The sequence below is a fragment of the Rhincodon typus genome, chromosome 32 (genome assembly GCF_021869965.1).
Source record: "Rhincodon typus isolate 14 chromosome 32, sRhiTyp1.1, whole genome shotgun sequence".
Taxonomy (NCBI): Eukaryota; Metazoa; Chordata; class Chondrichthyes; order Orectolobiformes; family Rhincodontidae; genus Rhincodon; species Rhincodon typus.
This window is the reverse complement of record NC_063363.1, coordinates 14624539-14647449: the sequence shown is the minus strand read 5'-3', so window position 1 is coordinate 14647449 and position 22911 is coordinate 14624539. Positions and strand designations below refer to the sequence as shown.

Here is a 22911-nt window from a genome sequence, read left to right as displayed (position 1 = left end):
TTTCTGAAGAAGGGTCTAGGCCCGAAACGTCAGCCTTCCTGCTCCTCTGATGCTGCTTGGCCTGCTGTGTTCATCCAGCTCTACACCTTGTTATCTCACATAAATCAAAGCTAGTTTAGGATGTTCTTTTCCTTGCACCAAACAAGCTGTCACCAAGTCCACAGGTCATTGCCAGCTCGCAAAATTGATAAAAGGAAACTAAAAATAATGAGAAATCTGCGAGGGTTATAATACCACTGCAGCACAGTTACTCTGGGATCTATTCCTGGTCCCTTCCATTTCCCATCAACACACTGTCCCTTACTGACATTATCTGAAACACATCAGGTTCAACACGAGTACTGCTGACACCAAGCTCCCCCTCATTCCTTGTGCTCTTTATGGTGATATAAGGTATGCTAACTTATAGTATTCTATTAACACTCTCTGATGCTCAACAACAACACTGTAGCTGTGATCCTTCAAGCATTTGAAACCAAATGTGGTTTTTTATACATATATCAGATGAGAATAAGTGCTTGTGACAATATTTGACTCTCTTGAAAATATTTTATTCTGCCCTAAAATCAATTTTAAAATGCATTCATCACTAAAAAGTAATCAGTTTAGTTCTTAGAAAGGATAAACTCACACTAATGCAATGGAAAATGATTGACTAAGTCTCAAAAGTACTAATTATGCATCTGTCATGAAAGATCTGCAGTGTATTATAAATATCTCATTAACATGGCATTTACCAATACTATGCTCACAACTGATGTATAAGTTTCACAATGAAAGCATTTACAACTATACTACCTATTCCATTTGAGGTAGACTCGACTGAGACCATAATACGAGAGGCAGTTGAAATGACGTGAATCTTCCTCCTTGAACTCTTCAAGAATTTTCATAAAGTGTTGCTCAGCCTCCAGAATATTCTATGAAGACAATAAATTTCAGAATACTTCACAGGTCTTCCCTTCATCTTCATACAATATACTCTAATGCTGAATGACTAAATGTTTATCTGCAACCTTTCAATTGCAACCTTTGAAAAAACTGACAGTATATTGTTAGCCAATATTTTAATTTTAATAATGGATTTCATTCACCTGACAATAGAATTGTTCAGGCTACACATCTTGTCACAGCTGGCAAGTAGAACTCTTTTCTTCCAGTGATTCATAATGGAAATGAGACAGGAACCTTTAGTAGGAGTCACCCACAGAGAAAAGTCTGAGCTATGACTCTTAGTTGACTAAAAATTCAATCCAGTAATCCTTCAATTACTGTTTGAATTCTCAATTTCAAAAATGTTTTAAGAGTTTCTTTATGATTTACAGCTTAAATAAAAAGAAACACAAAATGTTCTTACAAAACGAGACAATGCAATTACTCTCTTAAATATTAACCAAAATACTGAAATTCACCTCTCTGCCTCGGGAAAGATTTTCAAGATGTCACTTATGAAGTTAGGTGATGGCAAGTGAATTTTGTTATTGATTGAAAACACATTAAACCCTTGAAGATCAATTGCAATTCTGAGTAACGCAACATACAATTCCTGGAATGAGAAATCTCATTTTTACTCTACATTCTACAATGTTTTAATGGGAGATGATGACATAATAGTAATGTCAGTGCACTAGTAATCCAAAGGCCCAGCCTAATGCTCTGAAGACAAGTGTTAAAATCCCATCACTGCAGCAAATGAAAGTAAAACATAATTAATTTTAAAAACCTAGAACTGAAGCCATAATCTGTAATACTTACCATGAAATTATCAACGCTACATTAAGTCAGTTTTATACCAGCGGTTGTGGAACTGCTCTAATTGCAATCAGAATTTAAGATAGTCCAGATGAAATTTTGGTTTGGTCTTTGTTATCAGTTTTCTCAACAAAAAATTAACGTGCTTTCTTCCAAAGAACCAAAATACAACACTGCCCAGAACTGTTTTCAGAACTTGCTTTTCCTGACCAATTTCTCCACCCTATTCTCTTGTTCAGACATTGACATATTGCTGCTGTTCAATTAGTCCCAGACATCCAATGGAACACTGCACATAAAATCATGAGAAATGGGAGCAGTCGACCACTTGGCACTTGAGCCTACTCCACCTTCAACTAGAAGACAACTGATCACCTACCTTAACATTAATGCCTCATTGTCCCTATCCTTTTGTATCTTTACAGTCAAGAAATGTATCAATCTTTAATGTTCTCAATGACTGAGCTTCCACAGACAGCCGTCTGAGGCAGAAAGATGCAAAGATTTGCCACCGAGTGAAAAATTCCTCCTCATTTCAGACCACTTACTTTGAGACTGTTTCCTGACTCTCGACAGGGGAAACATCTTTCCTGCATCTACTCTGCAAATCCTGTAAGAATTTTGTAAGCTTCAATGAGCTTACTTCTCATTCTACTAAACTCTAGTGAGTACACAGCCAAATAGTCATTGTTAATGCGAGGTTTGACAGTGAGCATCAACAGATTATTAAACCATGGGTAGAGCTCTAGAACAGTCAACGTCTAGAAGCAAGAACTCAAACTAATACTTGTCCCACAAATAAATCAGAGAGCTCAAACCAATGTTAATGCCTTACAACGGCATCAGCTGGCTGCAGCAAACTCAGTATAGACCTCTAAGAACCTCTGAAGATGACAGGTGGTAAAAAGACACACTGGTCCATCGATCAAGACTGGCACACCACACAAAGCTATATAATCTCCTATGATGGGCAAAAAGAATTAAAAATCTAAATCAATAATCCTGTTTGGCAACTGATAGTATACAGATTATTCATCTCTAACAGATATCATAATATGATTTTCACAAGTTATTTCTTAAAACATCTTGTGGTATTTCGTAGAATCCCAATGTGGAAGCAGGCCATTTGGCTCATCCAGTCCACACCGACCCTCCAAACAGTAGCACACACAGACCCCAACCCCTACCCCTATTTCTGCATTTCCAATAGCTAATCCACCTGCTTGCACACCCCTGGACACTTCTGGGCGATTTAGCATTGCCAACCCACCTAACCTGCACATCTGCTTCTCTCTTCACAGATGCTTCCAAACTTGCTGAATTTCTCCAGAAAATTCTGATTTTATTTCCGATCTCTAGCATTTACAATGTTTCCCTTTTTGTTTTTGAAATAGGATTGGTTTGTTTAAATAAGTCACAGCACAGATGGAACACAAAATGTGAGAGATTTTACTTCCTTCGGAGAAGTTCATTGTTATTCAGAGTTCAGAAATAAATATAAGATGTAAATTTAAAAGGTACAGCTCAGATTCTTTTCGCCCCTGATGAGCAATCAACAGTCTCTCACCTAAACCTACATTTGTTGTGTGTAAATTTCAAGGGTCCTCTCACACTATTTCATCACATAACATCACAGGCGAACACAGTCCTATCCTAACTCAATATACCCAATTCCAACTGTCGTTGGTAGTTGATGATCATATGAGGATTTTCTTACCTCCAAAAGCTTGTAGACATCTTTCAATCAGTTAAGCCTCACGCTTACTGTTCTATTAAAGATAAATATGGAGCTCACTACCATGAGGAGGCAAATACAGGAAAATTTGTGCTATCTTGCACAGGGTGGAATTGGATGGTGTCAGCAAATCAAATGTACCAGTTAACTCATTGCAGTTCACACGAATCAATAAAAAACATGCCTTGACATATATGACAACGTGCAGAGGCTTGGAACCTCTCCACCTTTATTTCTTTTTACTGCAGATAGAGGGAAAATTAATTCAACCTCCAGATGCTTCTTTTGCAATCTGTGCAGACTGATATCATCAGTATTTAACATAGTAAGAGTGATATCTGGAAACAATATCAAGGATTCCCATTAACGTAGCACTGGATAACACAAATGTTACTGTAGCACAGATGCATTCAGAGAAAAACTAGATAAAACACATCAGAGACAAAGGAATAGATGGCAACGTTGATAAGGTTAGATGAACAGGGCTATGAGGAAGCTTGTGTGCAGCATAAACACCAAGATGGATTTGTTGGGCTGAATGGCCTGCATTGGACTTTTGATGTTTAAACAAGTCAACGCCATCTAACTTAGTATAGATTATCAAATTCTCCTGCATGTATGCTTGCTAAAAATTGCTTAAAATCCGTGATCCATCAGAACAGCACTATTGCGTAATTTTTCCTTTAAATGGTCATCACTGAACAAGCTAATGTTTGCCAATGCATCGGGGCCAATGTTAATAGATTTTTTGGGACTGCGCTGACTGCGTTACCATATCCAAGTGGCCATTCTCCACGAGAGAACTGGGGCATGTCTTTCAATCAGCCTTTAAACTGTGGAAAGCATTGCAACAACGCCAAATTCCTTTCACACCTAACATCAGCAAAAATGATACAAAGATAAAACAAACCAGGAATCAAATCTTGAGACTCACCAAGCTGTACACTTCAATGTTGGACAGAAACCCGTATTATGCCCTAGGCCATCAAGAAGTTAGTTTTTTTTTTAAAAACGGAGCTTAATAAAAATACCTGAATTAAATTGTTTCCCAGATATGACAGTCCACACGCATACTCGATAAGAATGTACTCCATGGTAGTCAAGTTGTACACCTGTAACAGAAAATTGGCTGTAAATAACCAATATGCAGTATGGCATTTACCAATAGCTGCAGTTAAATATGGAATATGAGAAACACAAATACAACTTATTCAGTTAAACATGCGGTGCAGCACAATGAATTGTAACGCTTCCCAAAGAACATTATCTTGATCACAACCAGGTGTCAAAGTGGTTGCCTGTGACTGACTGCTGTGAGAAAGGAATCACAATTTGCCCTACCCAGACAATCTTTCACCATGAGGGACGTCGCAGAATACAAGAGCCACGGCATATTTCTAAAAGGAGTGTTGACTGGAATCTTTCATCATGGGAAATGGGACTGGCAATGTGTGTGAGATTACCATCCTCAGAAAATACATACTTATTCAGTTAGCATGTTAATGATTGTCATTGCTTACGATTCCATTGGTCCCTGAGAAGCTCATGGGGGAGAAGTGGATTTTAACTCTGCTATCTAAATTCTTAGGCTCCGCACTCTTTAGACCATTTCTATGGTGTTTACCACTGAAGTTTCCCAACAAAAGCTCTGCTGCTCCCATCCAATAAACCTTGATGATCAAATTTTAACTATCAGAATTAACACAAGCATATAATCACACACACAACGTCCTGGTGCAATAAAGTTAGAAAACATTTGAATATAATTTTACGATTCATTTCACAATTAAGTCCTCTTCAATTTAAGATTCTGTTGGGGGAAAAACTCTTTACAAATATTAAGATTTCAGACATATGTTTAGCAGAGACTGCTTCCTAGCAAGTATTCACAGAAGGAAATTGAAAAAAATTGAGTGAAAACAATTTCCTGGTCGAAGTGATAGTCTAGACTGAAAACTAGACTTTACACATAAATGGATTATTTTTAAAAACCACAAAGTATGGGCCAGTTTCAACAACGTAAATATTAGAAACATGCACACCGATCTAAAGTACAAGTCAAACAACTGGATACATAGTGGGATTGAACTTCAACTGGGTTTGAAGACAGATCACCGACATGAAAGGATGTGATAAGTTTTGAAATCACAAACCATAAGTTAACGTACAAATGTTAGGTCAAGTGAGTTTAATTTTTAATATTTTAATAATACAGGATACAGTTGCTCTAATACAACAAAATAAACCCAAGAAAAGTTTACATTCAGTAGCAAAGTGAACTTGGTCAGAGAAATTACATGGTACTTCTTAATAAATTTTACACACATGAAGACTTCCTATTTAGTCTAGGTCCTTTGTTTAAGCAGTTGAAAGGTGATAAATGTGTTTACCATCTCAAGATTATGTAAACAGCTGCTATTTATCTACTAATTTTGGTTTTGTTTCTCAAGAAACGTGCAATTTTATAGGTTCTTGGCATTTTTTAAAATAGAAACACAGAAACTAGGAGCAAGATTAGGGCATTTGGCCCAATCATCATGACTGATCCTCTACGACAACATCATATTCCTGCTTTCTCTCCGTACCACTTGATGCCTTTAGCATCAAAAGCATCAATCTCTGTCTTATATATACTTGCTGACCCAGCCTCCACAGCCTTGTGGTTGCGAATTGGTTAACCACCTTTACGTTCATTTAAGAAATGTTTCCTCATCTCAGTCCTACATGGCTTACCCATTTCCTGAGACTGTGAACCCTAGGTCTAGACTCCTCAACCAACTACCTGCATCTAGTCTGTTGAGCACCATTAGAATTTTGTATATTTGCTTGTTGCGCCTCTTTACTTTCATAGACTGGTGCACAAGAACACCCAGATCCCTTTATACATCCACATTCCCAACACATCACCACTTAAATAATACACTGCCTTTCTGTTTTTCCCAGAGCAACGTAAAAACTTACATTTATCCATCTTATAGTGCATCAGCCATGTGTTTGCCATACATCAGTTGCATGGGACGGAATGGAAGACAAATGCTTTAAATAAAGTTAATATTTTTCACCAGATTTTTTTTCCCCCTCATCAGTTAATGAAAGTTAAAAGTCAAACTGCAAACAAGAGCTATGCAGCAAAATATTCCAGGCTGCGGGACTGCAGTGGCCCAACAAGAAATATTTCATAACATTAAAGTTTGTAGCATTTTAAGTTCTCAAACTTACTTTCTTTTCTTTTATGAGTTTCAGGGCATTCAAGTAGTTCTCCTGGGCATTTCTAAAATGAGATGCCATCAGTGCCTGAGAAGCTTCTTTAAGTTTGCATTTTAGCAATCTTTCTTCTACCTGCAACACAAAATCAACTGATCAATAACAAACTGATTGAAAAACAGATTTGCCCTCATAATGAATCTAATTATTTCTCATTTTGCCTTCATGAAAATTATTTTATTTTACGAATACTGCTATCAGATCATAAGTGAAGGCAAAAGCAAAACTTTTTTTAATGACAAATACATTGAAACAGATGAACTTTGAATGCATTTAACTCTATAGCATTAAACACTGTAAATAAAGTTATAAGTCAGACTTTTATAACAGACCATTTTTAGAAAACTTGTAATTTTTCGAACAATTTTCGCATTAAAAGTGAAATGTGATTTTACTGAAAAAGCCAAATTGATGTAAAATACTGTATTTAAATCACTTCATAGAATCAAAATTAGATCCACTAAAGGAAAAAAATCATTAATTTAAAAGTCTTTTACAGAAGCGATTTTCCAAGATAATTTCTTAAGTGTTTAAAGTTAGGAACCCCACTCTGAGGTACATCTACTAGATGAAGCAGACAAGGGGTATTTAGAGGTTTTCCAATCATCCCACTACTGGAATGACTATCATAACCACCTCTCTCTAGGGGATTGCAGTTGCATACAGATTGGGTTACAGCATTAGATGATGATTCTTGCACGCCTGCCAACAATGCTTCCATTTGCGATCAAGGAATTCCTTACAGATTAGTCTCAAGCAGTTGCCAATCAGGTCAGCAGTGTTCTTCCTAAAGTTTGTGAGGAACTCCTAATCTTACCATTTTTAAACAAATAATTACATGTATATCAGTCATAAAAAGCACTTAAAAATGTAAGTTCACTGTAAGCTTATTTTCTGGGAAGCTAATTGCATACAACTGTTATTGGAAATTTTTCAATGGCTATGTCAGAATATCAATTTCCCTGCAGGAAGAGGGGAAAAATAATTGGCAACATTGCAAACTTCATCCAGAAATCTCTCCAATTACCATTTTTGTGAACTTGCGTGTCTACTTCTAGGAATAATGTCAAGTGTGTAGGTGGAGATCCATTTATAAATATAATTTCCATCCCAATAAAGATTCTCATCAAACAGAATACATTGCACAGATAAATTGTGAAGCTTATGCATCTGATTAAAATTCTCAGTGGTAAGTAAACTAAGCTTTCTTATTGCATTTGAAGTCAATTAATTTAAATTTAAACATATTCTCTTATTGGATTTATCTGAAATACTTGCCATCGATAATTACTTTCCAAACGTGTTAATTATTCCTACAAAAGAGCCAGCAGTTCTGTTCATTAAATGCATGTCTCAAAGAGGAAAGATTTCAAGTCACGGGGCACTGGGATCAGTATTGGGGTAAGAAGGGAGATACTCCTATGTGACAGGTTTCACTTGCACTATGCTGTGACTAGTGTCCTGGCAAATCGCAGAACTAGTTAATTGAGGGTGACTGAAACAAATTAGAGACAGGGATTGGCATGATTCTAGAGAGGGGACATACAAGCTTATACAGTACAAAGATATGGCCAGTGTTCCCTCTAAGCTGTGCACGGGCGCAGCTGTTTCAAGGTTCCATGCATGACAATCAGCATTGGTGCAATCGTGGCATGCACTTCAGTTCCGAAGTCGCTGCCATGCATAGATCTCAAAGGACCATGCAGTTGGAAAGAAAATCAGAGAGAATGCTGGAAATGGCAGCATTGCAAAGGCAGCTGTTTCTGTAATGACACCCAGAGGAGGAGGGGGAAGGGTCAGAGTGTGCAAACATATCTTTAAAAAGCAGCAAGTAAAAGAGGGAAAAAAATGGCAAGAAAAAATGGCTCTTTAGTTAAGTGCCTGAAATATTCGGAACAAAATAAATAAATTAATGGTCCAAAATAGATGATTAGGAAGAATCTCATAGCTATTACGGAGACATGGTCACAAGGAGATCAAAGCTAGGAACTAAATATTCAAGGTGTTGACATTTCAAAAGGCACAGTCAAGAAGGTTAATGCAGTGGGTTGCTTTGTTAATAGAATGAAAAAAAGTACAATAGCAAAAAATGATCTTGGATTGGAAAATGTAGAATCCACATTGGTCGAGGTAAGAAATAACAAAGGGAAGGCGACAATAGTGGAAATATTGTATAGGCCACCCAAAAGTAGCAGTTTTGTAGTACAGAGAATAACTCAGGAGATAACGAGAGCGTGTGAAAAAAGGCAGTACATTGATCATGGGTAACTTTAATCTTCACATTGATTGGGAAAATCATATGCACAGAAGCAGCCACAAGGAAAAGTCAGCGTATTTGGACCAGTTTCCTAAATCATACTGTGGATTCAACCAGGGATCAGACTATTTTGCATCAGGTAATGTGTAATGAGGCAGGTTTAAAGAAATGAGAAAATAATGACCATAACACAGTAGAATTCAGCATTCAGTTTAAGAGTGAGATTCTTGGGTTGGAAATAACTGTGCTTAACTTAAATAAGGGTTATTACAAATAAGGGTATTACAAAGGAATGAGTGCATAGTTGGTTGGAATGAACTGGAAAGTAGTTTAGCAGTAAATGTGGTTCAGGAACAATTTCAGATGTTTAAGAGAAAAGTTCATGACTCACAACAAAGACATATTCCAGTAAGGAACAAAGGATCCTAGAAAAGGGATGAGCCAATGATGCTTAAGCAAGGAAGTTAAGGGTAGTATCAGATAAAAAGAAAAAAATGCAATGCAGCAAAGATCTAGAGGATTGGGAAAGTTTTAAAAGCCAACAAATGATGACCAAATGAAAGAAAATAAACTAGCAAGTAACAAAACAGACAGGAAGAGCTTTAGAGACAACACAGTATGGAGCTGGAGGAACACAGCAGGCCAGGCAGCATCAGAGGAGTAGGACAGCTGAGTTTCGGGTCAGGACCATTCTTCAGCTTTAGATATATTAAAAGGATAAGAAAGAGGCCAGAGTGATCATAGACTCCTAAGACACTGAGTGGAGAAATAATAATGGAGAACCAGGAAATGGCAGAGCAGTTGAATACATCCTTTTATCAGTGGACCATGCTAATATAATTTAAAAACTACTAATATAAAGGCACAAGTACAATTTGTTACAGACCACACTGAACCCCCCAAAAAAATATATTAAGAAGATAGCTTTAAATTAAGAAAAACTAAGATCTAGACCAAGTGTAAGTTGTGTTCCGGGTGCAACTCAATTGGTCAAACTACCAGGCTTAAAACAAAACACACTTATTCATACACTTTAATTAAAATACAGATAAAATAAAAATAAAAGAATAGGCTTAACTATCAAAATTCTTAACAAAATATTATATGTATTAACTACTAATTAACTTAACCAATTAACGCAGCACGATGGTGCAGTGGTTAACACTGCTCCTCACAGCGCCAGGAACCTGGGTTCGATTCCAGCCTCAGGTGAACTGACTGTGGAGTTTGCACATTCTCCCTGCGTTTGAGTGGGTTTCCTCCAGGTGATCCGGTTTCCTCCCACAGTCCAAAGATGTGCAGGTTAAGTGGATTTGGCATGCTAAATTGCCCAGGTGGATTAGCCAAAGGAAATGCAGGGTTACTGGGATATGATAAAGGGGTGGGTCTGGGTGGCATGGTGTTCAGAGGGGCAGGTCTGGATTCGTTGAGCCGAATGCCCCGTTTCCACACTAAAGGGATTCTATGATTAGTTCCAAGATAGTAAAATCCCATAACCACACTCTTGGCAAAGGCAAATTCAGTGAGTTTGAGAATCTGACATCAGTGGTGGGTAGGATTCACATGCATTTGGAAAGGCAAGGAATGATTAGGGATAGTCAGTATGGCTTTGTGCGAAAGAAACTATGTCTCACAAACTTGATTGAATTTTTTTTTTTTAGGAAGTAACAAAGAGGATTAAGAACATAAGAAACAAGAGGAGTAGGCCATCGAGCCTGCTCCATCATTCAATAAGATCACAGCTGATCTTTGCATGAACTCAGCTCCACTTACCCGCCTGCTCACTGCAAATTTTAATTCCTTTCCTGTTCAAAAATCCATCCTGGTCTTAAAAACGATCAATGAGATAGCCTCAATTGCATCACTGGGCAGGGAATTCCACAGATTCAAAACCCTTTGGGTGAAGAACTTCCTGTTCAACTCAGTTCTAAATCTGCTGCCCCCCATTTTGAGGATATGCCCCCTAGTTCTAGTTTCACCCGTGAGTAGAAACAACCTCCCTGCTTCTATCCTAACTATTTATATATTTCTATAAGATCCCTCTCCTTGTTCTTGGGTAGAAATAAGGGAGACGGCAAGTAGTGAGGATCACACAGGGATATAGACAATTAAATGCGTGGGCATAAACTTAGCAGATAGAATATAACTTTGGCAGGAAGAACAGATGAGCTGGACATTATTTAAATGTTGAAAGACTACAGAAAGCTGCGGCACATTGGGATTCAGGACCCTTATGAACAAATCACAAGCCTCCAAGTTCAGTGGGGTGGTAGGGAAGACAAATTAAATGTTAAAAAAAATGAAAGAACTGCAAATGCTGTAAATCAAGTTGCTGGAAAATCTCAGCAGGTCTGGCAGCATCTGTGAAGAAAAAAACAGAGTTAACGTTTCGGGTCCAGTGACCCTTTCTCAGAACTGATTAAGTTAAATTAAATGTTACCTCTATTTCATAGTAAACTGAGTATAACAGGCAAATCTTGCCAAAACTATACAAGGCACTCAGACCACATCTAGAATACTGTGAACAGATTCGGTCCACCAAGGAAAGATAAACTGGCATTTGAGGCAGTCCAGAGAAGGTCCACTTGGTTGATTCCAGGTATGGAGGGATTTTCTTATGAGAAAATCATGAGTGGGTTGGGCATCATTGGAGTTTCGACGAATGAGAGGTGGCCTTCCTAAAGCACACACTGTTAGGGACTTGACAGATTAAATGTGGGGAATCTAGGACCAGACAGCATAATTTTAGAGTGGGAGGCCAGTGATTTCAGACAGAAATAAGGAGGAATTTCTTCTCGGAGGGTAGCAAATGGCCTACTTCTGATCCTACATCTTATGGTCTTTTAAACTCCAGAGCTACTAATAATAAATGCTGAAAATTTACAGCTGTTTTTAGACAAAAAACTTGTATAGGACTGTGCAGTTATATTTTTTTCCTCAATTCTTCAATTTGTGATTTTTGCATTCATTTTTCAATGCAAAAGACACACACTTACTCTGCACTATTACTAAATGGTTAGCAGTCTTCCAGCACTGTACTCCAAGTGCAAGCCTTGGCAGTGAGATTCTCAAAGCCAAGTAGGATTCTATCCCCTTCCCTATATTCAGACAGATGTAAGATTTGCTGGACCATAATCGGGAGCAAAAAAATTCTGCTAATTCAGTAATTCTCAACCTTGTTTGGCTCCTGAGACTCACTCTCCTATTACAATAATAACTTCAATCCGTTATAATTCAACATAAGCTTCTGTTCTGTACAATAATTATTTATGCAATGAAATATATATAATAGTTTTCTTCAACATGAAATTGAGTGAGAGACATGGACAGTAAACTTGAGGCCAGTGCTGCAGCTACAAGCCTCACTGGGCTTGCACAAGCAGGGAAGTTTGGTTACTGATTGCTGGCTGAATGGCTCGTGATCAAGCTTGGGTTTAAAAATTCAAAGGAGAGAGAGAAAAACAGGATCAGATGGATTGCACAGGCTTGCATTCTACACATTCCCTGGTTAGTTTTGGTGAATCTGGTTCTCCAGTTAAGAACTTGTCTCAAGTATTATATCCTGCTTACTCACCTGCCTGTTCCTACAGTCCCACATCAGCTATCAGTCCCCACAACACCTCACATTTTAAGTTATCATCTTCGTCTTTAAATCCTTTGATGGCTTTATTTTCCCCCTTTCATCATGACATTCTCCACCTTACAACCCACCAAATACTTTGTTTCTTTTTAGCATTTTAGCTCAATTCATACATTTAGACACGAAAGTTGAAACAGACATGGGAATAGAACATTAAGCGCATCAAACATGAGGATGAAGGTTTTATGCAAAGTGCTGGGGGACGAGGAGCTAATGCTATTGAGGACAAGCATGACGTTTAAGCAGGATAGGACACAGGCAGCAGATTTTCTCTCATTCTTGCGCAAAATTTTTTTTTTTTTTTTTTTTTTAGAACTGTTCTTACCTCGGAGCTCATTTCCAGTTTGCTGTGCTGTTCCTGCTGTACTTCCTTGGGAACGCACAACATATGCTGCTTGTTCTCGCTGCTAGTTTCTTCCATTTCCTCAGACACTAAATCACTGCAAAACAAAATGTAACGAGCATTTCTGTTTCAAGCCAAAATGAATTATACTTAAATCACGAATGAAAGACTTACAACTTTTTGGAAGGAAACATTTTCAAAACATCACAGCTGTTTATTTTGAAAACCTTATGATTTGGCAGCAAGGTGATCTTGTTTCCAGATGTTAATTTTAAATTGATATATGGAAATGAGATGAACATGCGGTCTTTGTCTTTTATGGAAAATCAAAATTACTGAACTTAAGTATATAAATTTCTAGCAGTCATTTTTAAAATTGCAACCATTTTAAATGTCATGTACACGGCCCTATTCTTCGTACAGAAAGAACAAAGAATGAAAGCCGCTGAAGAAACTCAGCATCAGTGGAGAGAAAGCAAAGTTTTTTTTAACATTAACTTTGCTTCCTCTCCACAGATGCTGTCAGGCCTGCTGAGTTTCTCCTATAATTTCTGTTTTCAGTTCAGATTTCCAGCATCCACAGTTCTTTGTTTTATACAAAAACATTAGAACTAGGAGCAGCAGTAGACATTTCAGCCCCTTAAGCCTAATCCACCATCTGGTACAATCATAGCTCATCTCATCTCTATCTTAACTCCACTTTTCTGCCCGCTTTGCGTAGCCCTTCAACCTTTTACAAACTGAAAATCTGTCAATCTCCTCAAATTTACTCAATGACCCAGCATCCACCACACTCAGGTGTCTTACAGTCAGAGGTCAGGAATTCCACAGATTCAAGACCCCTTAAGAGAAAGTAATTTATCTTAAAGCATGTACACACACTGTGCATTTTCCAGCTCAATGAAATAGGTGACAGCCATTCTTTGGTTCATTTCTCAGGGCAATACCTTGAACAGTCAGTCAACCTGCTGGATATAAAATTTAAATGAAGCTGAGCAGTCAATCAATAACTAACTGGTGCATGCCTCATGGCAGCACCTCTATTAATCATAGTCCATTTATCAACTACTAAACACACTCTTTTCTCATAATACAAACTTAACTTTCACACTCTTGTGAACTGCCCTGATTAGAATTTAAAATACACAGACTATATTGTCATTCTCCAGCAATACTCAACTTCTACTCTACCAAATGCCAGATGTTAAATTTGTGAGCATGTGAATTTAAATACAATTCATGAAACTATGCTTAGCATAGAAAGTAGGATAGAAAAACTAATTTGTTTCAATTAAAAAACAATGAAGATGAGGTCAAAAAATTACTTATCACCAAACAAATACTTGCAGGAAAAACTTGCAGTTACAAGTAACAATAATAATGAATTTCAATACAGCAAACTTTGTTTTAACTGGCTCCTTATAAAACAGTACTCTCGATAAACCAGCAAAAATTATATATCCCAAATACCAGAAGTTTACTGTATTATCATGATTTCCGCAATGCCTGATTAGTCAGTTGAGGCTGCGAGTGAGAAGGCTATCTGCCAGTAAGATTTATTTAAGGCAAAGTTCCATTATTATTTAAGTGATTTATGCTGTAAATAAACTATAACAGTGATGTGTATATCTCGTGCATTACATTTGTATTGCTGCGTGTTTTTACATTGATATGTGGACTTCTTGATCAAGCAGAATATCTGATCAACCGGTGCACTCCTGGTCCCACAGGTGCCGGTCAAAAGAAGTTTGCAGTAACTATCCAATAGTAATTAAAGCTATAAGAATGGCAAGCAGTGTCAAAATATAGATTATTTAGAGACGCACGGATCATTCTACATAGTTTCAGATGACACCATTTACAGAAGAAAATCAGAAGACTATGGAAATGATTGCAATAAGTGAAAATCTCCAAAACATTTTGTGAAGTTGAGTGATATTTGTTTCCATTATTGTTAGGTACACAGCAGTGCGAAATTAATAATAGCTGCTATATTCAATCCATAACGCAGTGGCAGCATCTTCACAAGCTACTGCTAAGTTGAGTTGGGGCATGTTCCCGTGCCAATTTCGGACACAATCCAGTACATTGATTACATCTAGCTGTCAGGTGTGATATGAAACATCAACTCATACATGCTGGTCTTGAACTGCCTCACCCGTGGTTCTGCTCGCCATTCAAAAAAGGTTCCAAAACGTCAGAAATGCTTTCCTTTCTTCAGAGTTGGAATGAGTTGGACAGCACCTTCTGGCTGTATGAAATAAGTACAACCACTGTCTGACCACCATTTCCAGAATACTCCTCTCCATGTACTCTGAAACTGACAAGTCACAAGCAAGCAGGATCTACATCAGCAAACCAAACTAGTGCCCACAAACAACCTAGATGTTGATGACAAGGCCCAAAAGTGATTTAGATTTATCCTTCCAATCTCTGTATTCTCTCGGGGTTTGGTTGTGTGGCATGGGATGTGAACCTTAAGGCCTTAAGCTAGTTTAACCACCTCCACATCTGATGGAGGAACTCCATACAAAGACTGCTGAAAATTTAGTAAAGCACGCAAAATCTTTTGGCAGCAGTTTTCTGATCAGCGAAAACGAGCTTCATACAAATTAAAACTAAGCACACGGCAACTTATGTGATTCTTACAAAACAGTCAAATTGAATACCTTACCTTTCATAAGACGGTCGGTGTGCTACTGAGAATAACGAGAGTGGGGACATGTCCTTTTTAGGATTCATTGGTGGTGATGACACAACTGTTTCATGATCCACAGAGGAAAAGCATGCACCTTTTACAGGAAGTAGGAATGTCACTTCTCCAAGATCCTCGGAAGGAACGGGTAGAGTTTTGGTTACAAATATATCTGCTATTTTTTCTAGCTTTCCAGGTTCCAAAGAATTACACTGATTTTGTTTCAAACTGGACTTTGACTCGGAATCAGAATGATCACACTCAGGTGACATCTTTGATTCATGCCTTTGATTTAACTTGGCTTCACTGTCATTTTCAGAGTCAGAACTGCTAGCTTTGAAGTCCAATGACAAAAAAGGAATCTGTAAAAAAAAAAGTCAAAAGCAGTAAAAAAAAAGTCAAAATGCAATTTAGAAAGGTGCTTTTAAATATGTAATCTAACAAGTGAATTCAAATCAAAGATAAGGTAACAAGTTAATTACCTTCACCTAATCTACATCTGAAATAGAATTTTAAGAAGTTTCCAAGGGGAGGCCATTTGGCTTACCGTACCATGTGGTTCTTTGCTAGAACAAAAATAGTGAAAAGACTTTTTCCACCAAAGTAAAACCATCATTTTCCTTCACTGCTCTGTCGAAAAGACAATTATTCAAGCTGTTATATAGCTTTAATAGCATAAACATGCCATTTTAAAACAATTTAAACAATGAGCCTGCACTGTAAATAACATCACAATTTTATTTTTGGTACGATGGGGTTAAAGGCATGGCTGACAAGGCCAATATTTATTGTCCATTTGTGTTTACCTGTGGTGGTCTTCATGGATCTCTTTGACCTATCCTGCTTCAAAAATATTGTTTGAGAGGCAGTTCCAGGAAATGACCACTGGCAATGGTGGAACATTTTTTTTTAATGCCCAAATGAGGAAACTTAAGAGATGACAGTGTTCCTTTGTATCAGTTGCACCTGTCCTTCTGGGGAGTCAACTTCTATGACTTAACCCTACACCTAGGGATATCAGTGCACTTTTCACAGGATTCAGCAGAAATACTCAGGAATATATCTACTTCTTGGCCTTGGGCAACTGAAAAGAACAGCTGTAGCTTCTAAATACGCTGAAATTTGATGGTTGAGATCTCTCAGGCTTTGCAGTGCATACCAACCAGAAGGACCAACTGCATAGATTTTTCTTTTGGAAAAGCTATATTTTCCACATTTGCAAAGATTAGTTTATGAAACAAACTAGAAATATGGAGGTATTCAGTGTCAGCATTTTATTGGAAAGTAAAAAGAGAATTACAGAATTGAGTTTTGTCTTTATTCTTTCATGGGATATGGATACCACTGATCAGGCCAGCATTTATTGCCCATCTCTAATACCCCTTGAACTGTCAGGCTTGTCAAGTCCTCTGACAAGGCAACAAAGAGCCACCCACATTGCTGAGAGTCCAGAGTCACATGTCGGTCAGACAAAGCAAGGACAGCATATTTCCTTCCCAGAAGGATATTAATGAATGAAGTGAGATTTTACAACACTTGATGCTGACTCCATGGCACCATTACTGAGACGAGCTTTTAAATTCCACCAGCTGCCATGATGGAATTTGAACCCATGTCCCCAGAGCAATAACCTAAACCTTTGCATTAATTGTCCAGTAATATTATCATCTTGCCAGTTATGACACAGAAGGAAGCTATTTGTCCCGTGATGCCCAAGCAATTTGCTGAATCTCACTACAGCCCTTTAGCCTGAGACCCTGGAAACCTTTCCTCTTCAAATAATGATCTAATTCTCTTTTGAAGGCAGGAACTGAATCTGCCTGCACCACGATCTCAAGCAGCACCTTCCAGATCAACGACTGGCTGCATAAAGCTAACTACTTGAAACATTGCCCATGAGCATGAATGCTGCAGTGACAGGAGTTTTATGCAATGAAATGACTCTTATCACAGCGGCATGTGCACTCATTGGTGATTATCATAACAGGCATGGACCATGATGTGAAAAAACAGCAATAATATTGGTGAAGATCTAACAAAAATAGGTTGAATATAGTGGTGAATCTCTGGAAAAATAAATGCTGTCATTTCTGGGTCCTTTTTGTACACATGGATCTAAATTTGGCAACACTTTACAGGATATTTTATGCAACATGGATTCAAGGTTAATTTGCAAAAGGTCACTGCAATACAACAATAAGTATTATTGGCCGAAGACTAACAAAGACTAAATCAGCAGAGAGTTGGGAACAAACTGGTGACCCCTCCAGTGAGTATCGCTCAGAAACATATCATTTTGACTTAACGTAATGATCTAGTAATTAGAAGGAAGAGAGAGAAAAACTCTACAAGTACTACCTCAGTTGCATGCAGTTGCCCTTCAGCAAAATTTCTTGTAATGACAAACTAAATACAGAAGATGGAGCCAGATATCAGATTTCAAAAATGTCTCTTAAATAAAACAACACATTATGGTACAGTAAAGCACCAATTAGCAGTTTAGTTTACTTCAATTTGTATTTTTCTTTTACTTTTCTTTTCTTATTTGGTCATGGTACATCTCGCTACTGGCGATCTCAACAATTAATGTCCATGTCCAATTTTCCTCGACAAGGTGGTGGTGTTGGGCAACCTTCTTGAACCACTGCAGTTCATGTGGTGTCGGTGCATGCATAGTGGAAATTTGAGATGAGTTCCAGAATTTTATTCAGTGAAACTGTAATATTGTTCCAAATCAGGATGGGGTACAACTAGCTGGAGAACCTGTAGATTGGTAACGTTGTAGACAGTGCAAAGGCTTTGGGTAGTCAGGTGGCAGTGTATTTGCCAAAGAATTCCCAGCTTTGGACATAGTCTTGCAGCCACAGTATTTACATGCTTAGGTAAATTAAATTTCTGAGAAACGGTAATCTTGCACTGAAACAGAGAAATTTTCTGACCTTGCACTCCAGGAGGCAGCTTCACATGACTGGAACAAAAACAGAAGTCACTGGAAAAGCTCAGCAAACCTGGCAGCATCTGTGGAAAAAAAAATCAGAGTTAACGTTTCGGGTCTGGTGACCCTTCCTCACAAACGTCCGAGGAAAGAATACCGGACCTGAAACGTAAACTCTGATTTTTCTTCACAGATGCTGCCAGGCCTGCTGAGCTTTTCCAGCAACTTCTGTTTTTCTTTCTGATTTACAGCATCTGCAGTTCTTTCAGTTTTTATTCACATGACCGAAGCAAGTTCTGCAAGTTTATGTAATGCAGCACGTGTTTTTCGAATTATTGGAATTAAATGATGAATAAATGAAGCGCGCACATACATAATTAAAGCAGTTAGATTCTTGCTGAGCAAGGGATTCAGAAATTATCGGGGGTAGATGGGAACGTGGAATTTGAAGCACAAAAAGATCTGCCATAATTTTATTGGTAGCTCAAGGCGCCAAATGGCCTGCTTGTGTTCCTACCCTTAATGTTTGTAAAAACAATTGTAATGCAGTCCTAACAAGGCAGTCTCTCTGTCACTGTCTCTGCTTGTGGACTGGAGTGATTCAAAAAGGCAGCTCACCACAACCTTCTCAAGGGCAGCTAGGAACGGGCAATAAATGCTGGCCAACCAGTGACATCCACATCCCATGAGTTAATAAATAATAAAAAGCAATAAACATAAAAATTAAGAAATAGTAAGAACTGCCAAAGCTGGAGTCAGAGATAATAGTGTGGAGCTGGAGGAACACAGCAGGCCAGGCAGTATCAGAGGCTGCCGAGCCTGCTGTCCTACTCCAGCTCCACAACATAAAAACGAACCTTTGTATAATTCCCTTGTATATAAAATACACAAATACAAATAGGATTATCAATTGTTATTTTGTCAATATTACTGCCCTCAAGCGGCTCAAAACTGACCCTAAAAAGGTATTTGTTTCATTACTGGGAAATGACTGGTGTTTCAGGAAAAGTCTATTCTGGTATTGGTGAAAATGACAAGTGAATGATCTTCTAAATCTATTTAATTGGTTAACATTATGAACTGATTCAAACCGAACTGCCAATAGAACAAAGAGATAATAGTAAAAAATCAAATATGTAATGGAAGTCAGGAAGTTCTTCCCAAAAAAAATGTCACCTTAAGGAGTTCTAGGTAAGGTAGTAAAGGTGAAAACACAACAAGCATTTCTGAGATACTTGAATGCTGAAAGGGTGGTGAGGAGGTAAAGAAGAATTCACTATGTCCTTGAAAGGATTAATTAAAAAAGGGACTAGAGGCTTTATTCGGGTTTGTCTTCCTAAATAGTGAAACCATGACCAATCTACAGCAAACCTACTTTTATCCCAAAGCTTCCATGCTCCCTAATTATAGAACCTGAATTTGTTTCTAATGTTAAGCAACAGCACTTAGTTTCAGCTACGCAGCATAAGTACTACAGTAAGTCTCAATTTGAGGTCTCCCTCAACATCTTTACTCAAATTCTTCTGGTTATATGGAAAAGTCTCAATGCCGACATACTAGCTCATCAACTCGGAGAAACCTTTTCAAATTATGCTAAGATGCAAATCGGAACTTCACTGTCAAACAAATTTGATCTGATTTGCTCATTATCAATACTAATAATTGCTTGGTTGTACAGAACCTAAACATTGCTAAAAGGAGACAAGAAGTTGAAGCTTTTCATCTTGTTCTCCTTAAAATTAGGCTGTAAGAAGCAGACATGATCAAAATGGCACCATTTTCTCCAACATCAAGAATTACTGATTTTTGGACCATCACTGGCAAGAACAGGTGACAAAGATGAAAGACTAAAGCAGTCATATCAAAAAGCATACAAAGAAGAATCCGTGTATCCCAGAATGCTTCTATCTTAAAAATGAAGTCATGATGAGGAAAATGGAGACCATCACATATTCAGGCAGATGAAAAATGGGCAGAAGTTCATCAAGTTGTATTACCAGTGGATTACAGAAAGATGGGGTTGTGGGTAGCACAAATTACCAGGTCGTCATTTGGGAATAAAGAAAACTCAAGCCAAAAAAAAAATTTTTATTGGCCTGGACTGCACAAGGATTTGGTTGACTTTTGCTAGATTGGTCATAAATGACAGATAATTGGAAAACCTCAGGTAATGATAAACCAGCAATCTTAGTACTCTTTCCCAAATTTGACGGAACTTTTACAAGTGTCTCAACTGATTGTGTAGGACAGCTACCCAAAACAGAGAGTGGGCTTCAGTATTTGTTGACCATACTAGATGGTCTACTAGATTTCCAGAGGCCATTCCATTACACTGTATCATGGTTAAAAGGACTGTAGAATAGTTACACAAATTTTTTTTCACTATATACAGACAACACACAGAAATACAATCAGATCAAGGGTAAAACTTTTACATCAGTTATTCGAGGAAGTTATAGATAGTAACACATTTCAAACCCACTGCGTACCATCCAGAATCGTAGACAGCATCAGAACGGTGGCATCAAACTTTAAAGACCACGTTGAAGGTTTATAGTCAAGACTATCCAGAGGATTGGAATAAAGGAATTCCATTCATACTTTTTGCAATTAGGAATACATCCAATGAATCTACCAAATTCAGTCCAATTTAATTAGTTTTTGAGCATGAAGTGAGAGGACCACAGAAATTAGTTAACAAGAAATTGGTGAGGCAGAGTTCAGAGACCACATATTTGGACTATATGTCAAATCTTAGGGAGAGATTAAACAGAGCAGGTGAGTTGGCTGGACAGCATTTGAAAGTAGTACAGAATATGATGAAACAGGAAGCAGACAAGAAAGGAAAAATTTGTTACGTTGCTCATGGAGATAAAGTGTTAGAGTTATTCCCAGTGGTAGGCGAACCTTTACAGATAATGTTTAGTGGGCCATATCAAATCGAAAGGAAGTTGATAGATCTAAGTTATTTATCAAGAACATCATATAGAAAGAAATCTCTCAGAATATATGTCATATGAATATGCTCAAAAGGTATTTTGATAGAAAAAGTTAAAGGAGAACGTGTTACTGGTTATAACACGAGTGAAGAACCAAGTTCAGGCGATTCTGAATTGAACATTCCTCAAAATAAATTGGACAAAGGGGAAGTTCTCAAAGGTTGGGAAAAATTATTGAGCTACCTTCCACAGGAAAATCAAAATGACCTGAAAGTGTTATTACAGTTACATGGGGAGATTTGTGGGAATAACCTGGGAATTACTAACCTGAACATGCGTGATGTAGATATAGGAAATGCTATTCCAATTAAGCAACATTCTTATAGACAAAGGACAACTTCTTTCAGATTCCTGATGATGGATGAAGGTGATTATGAGCAGTAAGTGGTTACATTAAACTTATCCTGTTAAGTGTATGGCATTATCTTTTATATCCCTGCAAAAGATTCAGAATGCTTCCTATCTTCTGCATATTTTCTAAGCAACCTGTTCAGAGATGGTGTGACACACCTCTGGAGCAGGTGGGACTTGAACATGGGCTTCCATAAACCCACAAAAAAAAAGTCAACATTCAAATGGGGGCGATGGACTATCACAGAAATAATTCTAATTCACTCTTCCATCCACAATACAGAATAATTACAGGTGTATCAACTTTTAAACATCTTGATTTGTCAAAGTACAGTATATTTTATTTAATGAGAAAAATTACCAATTTGTTTAACAATAACTTAGCCTTACGATAAAAATAGTTAAAATTTTATCAACAGGTGTTACTGCTTAACTTAATTTAGAATTGTGTAGAACAGAACTTTGTAGATTTTTGAGGAATAAAAGTGCTTCAAATTAAATAGTATTTAGGAATACACTGCGTACTTACATCCAAATGTACAGCTTGCTGATTCTGCTCCTTTTCAGGGTACATGTTATCCTTCGCATTTTTGACCCAAGTATCCACAAATTCTACTGTAGGAATCACATCGTCGTCATCTTCACTCGATACGTCATCTTCCTCATCAACCTCTTCAACTGTTGAACTCTCAGAATCACAGCTTTGCTCTTTCAAACTTTACAGAAACATGTTTTTTTCCCCAAATTAGACTTACAACAGTTCAAATTTAAGTCCAACATTCATACAGCATATAAAAATTTTTTTCTGAAAAATTATTCAGCACTAACTTGGAGGAAAACCAACAGCTTAAATTCATCAGAGATAGTAAGAACTGCCTATGCTGGAGTCAGAAATAACACAGTGAGGAGCTGGAGGAACACAGCAGGCCAGGCAGCATCA

At 37.7% G+C, this 22911-nt stretch overlaps 1 protein-coding gene across 1 annotated transcript in view; it reads right to left on the bottom strand.

Moving 5' to 3' along the window:
* Positions 1–22911, bottom strand: part of LOC109927318 — a 103517-nt gene that overhangs the window by 49886 nt on the left and 30720 nt on the right. Inside the window, exons 15-20 of the mRNA XM_048615367.1 lie at positions 22501–22687; positions 15666–16048; positions 12974–13088; positions 6707–6826; positions 4519–4599; positions 799–920 (exon numbers count right to left, since the gene is read on the bottom strand). Of these exons, the coding sequence (XP_048471324.1) occupies positions 799–920; positions 4519–4599; positions 6707–6826; positions 12974–13088; positions 15666–16048; positions 22501–22687 (1008 nt within the window). The remainder of the gene's footprint in view (positions 1–798; positions 921–4518; positions 4600–6706; positions 6827–12973; positions 13089–15665; positions 16049–22500; positions 22688–22911) is intronic.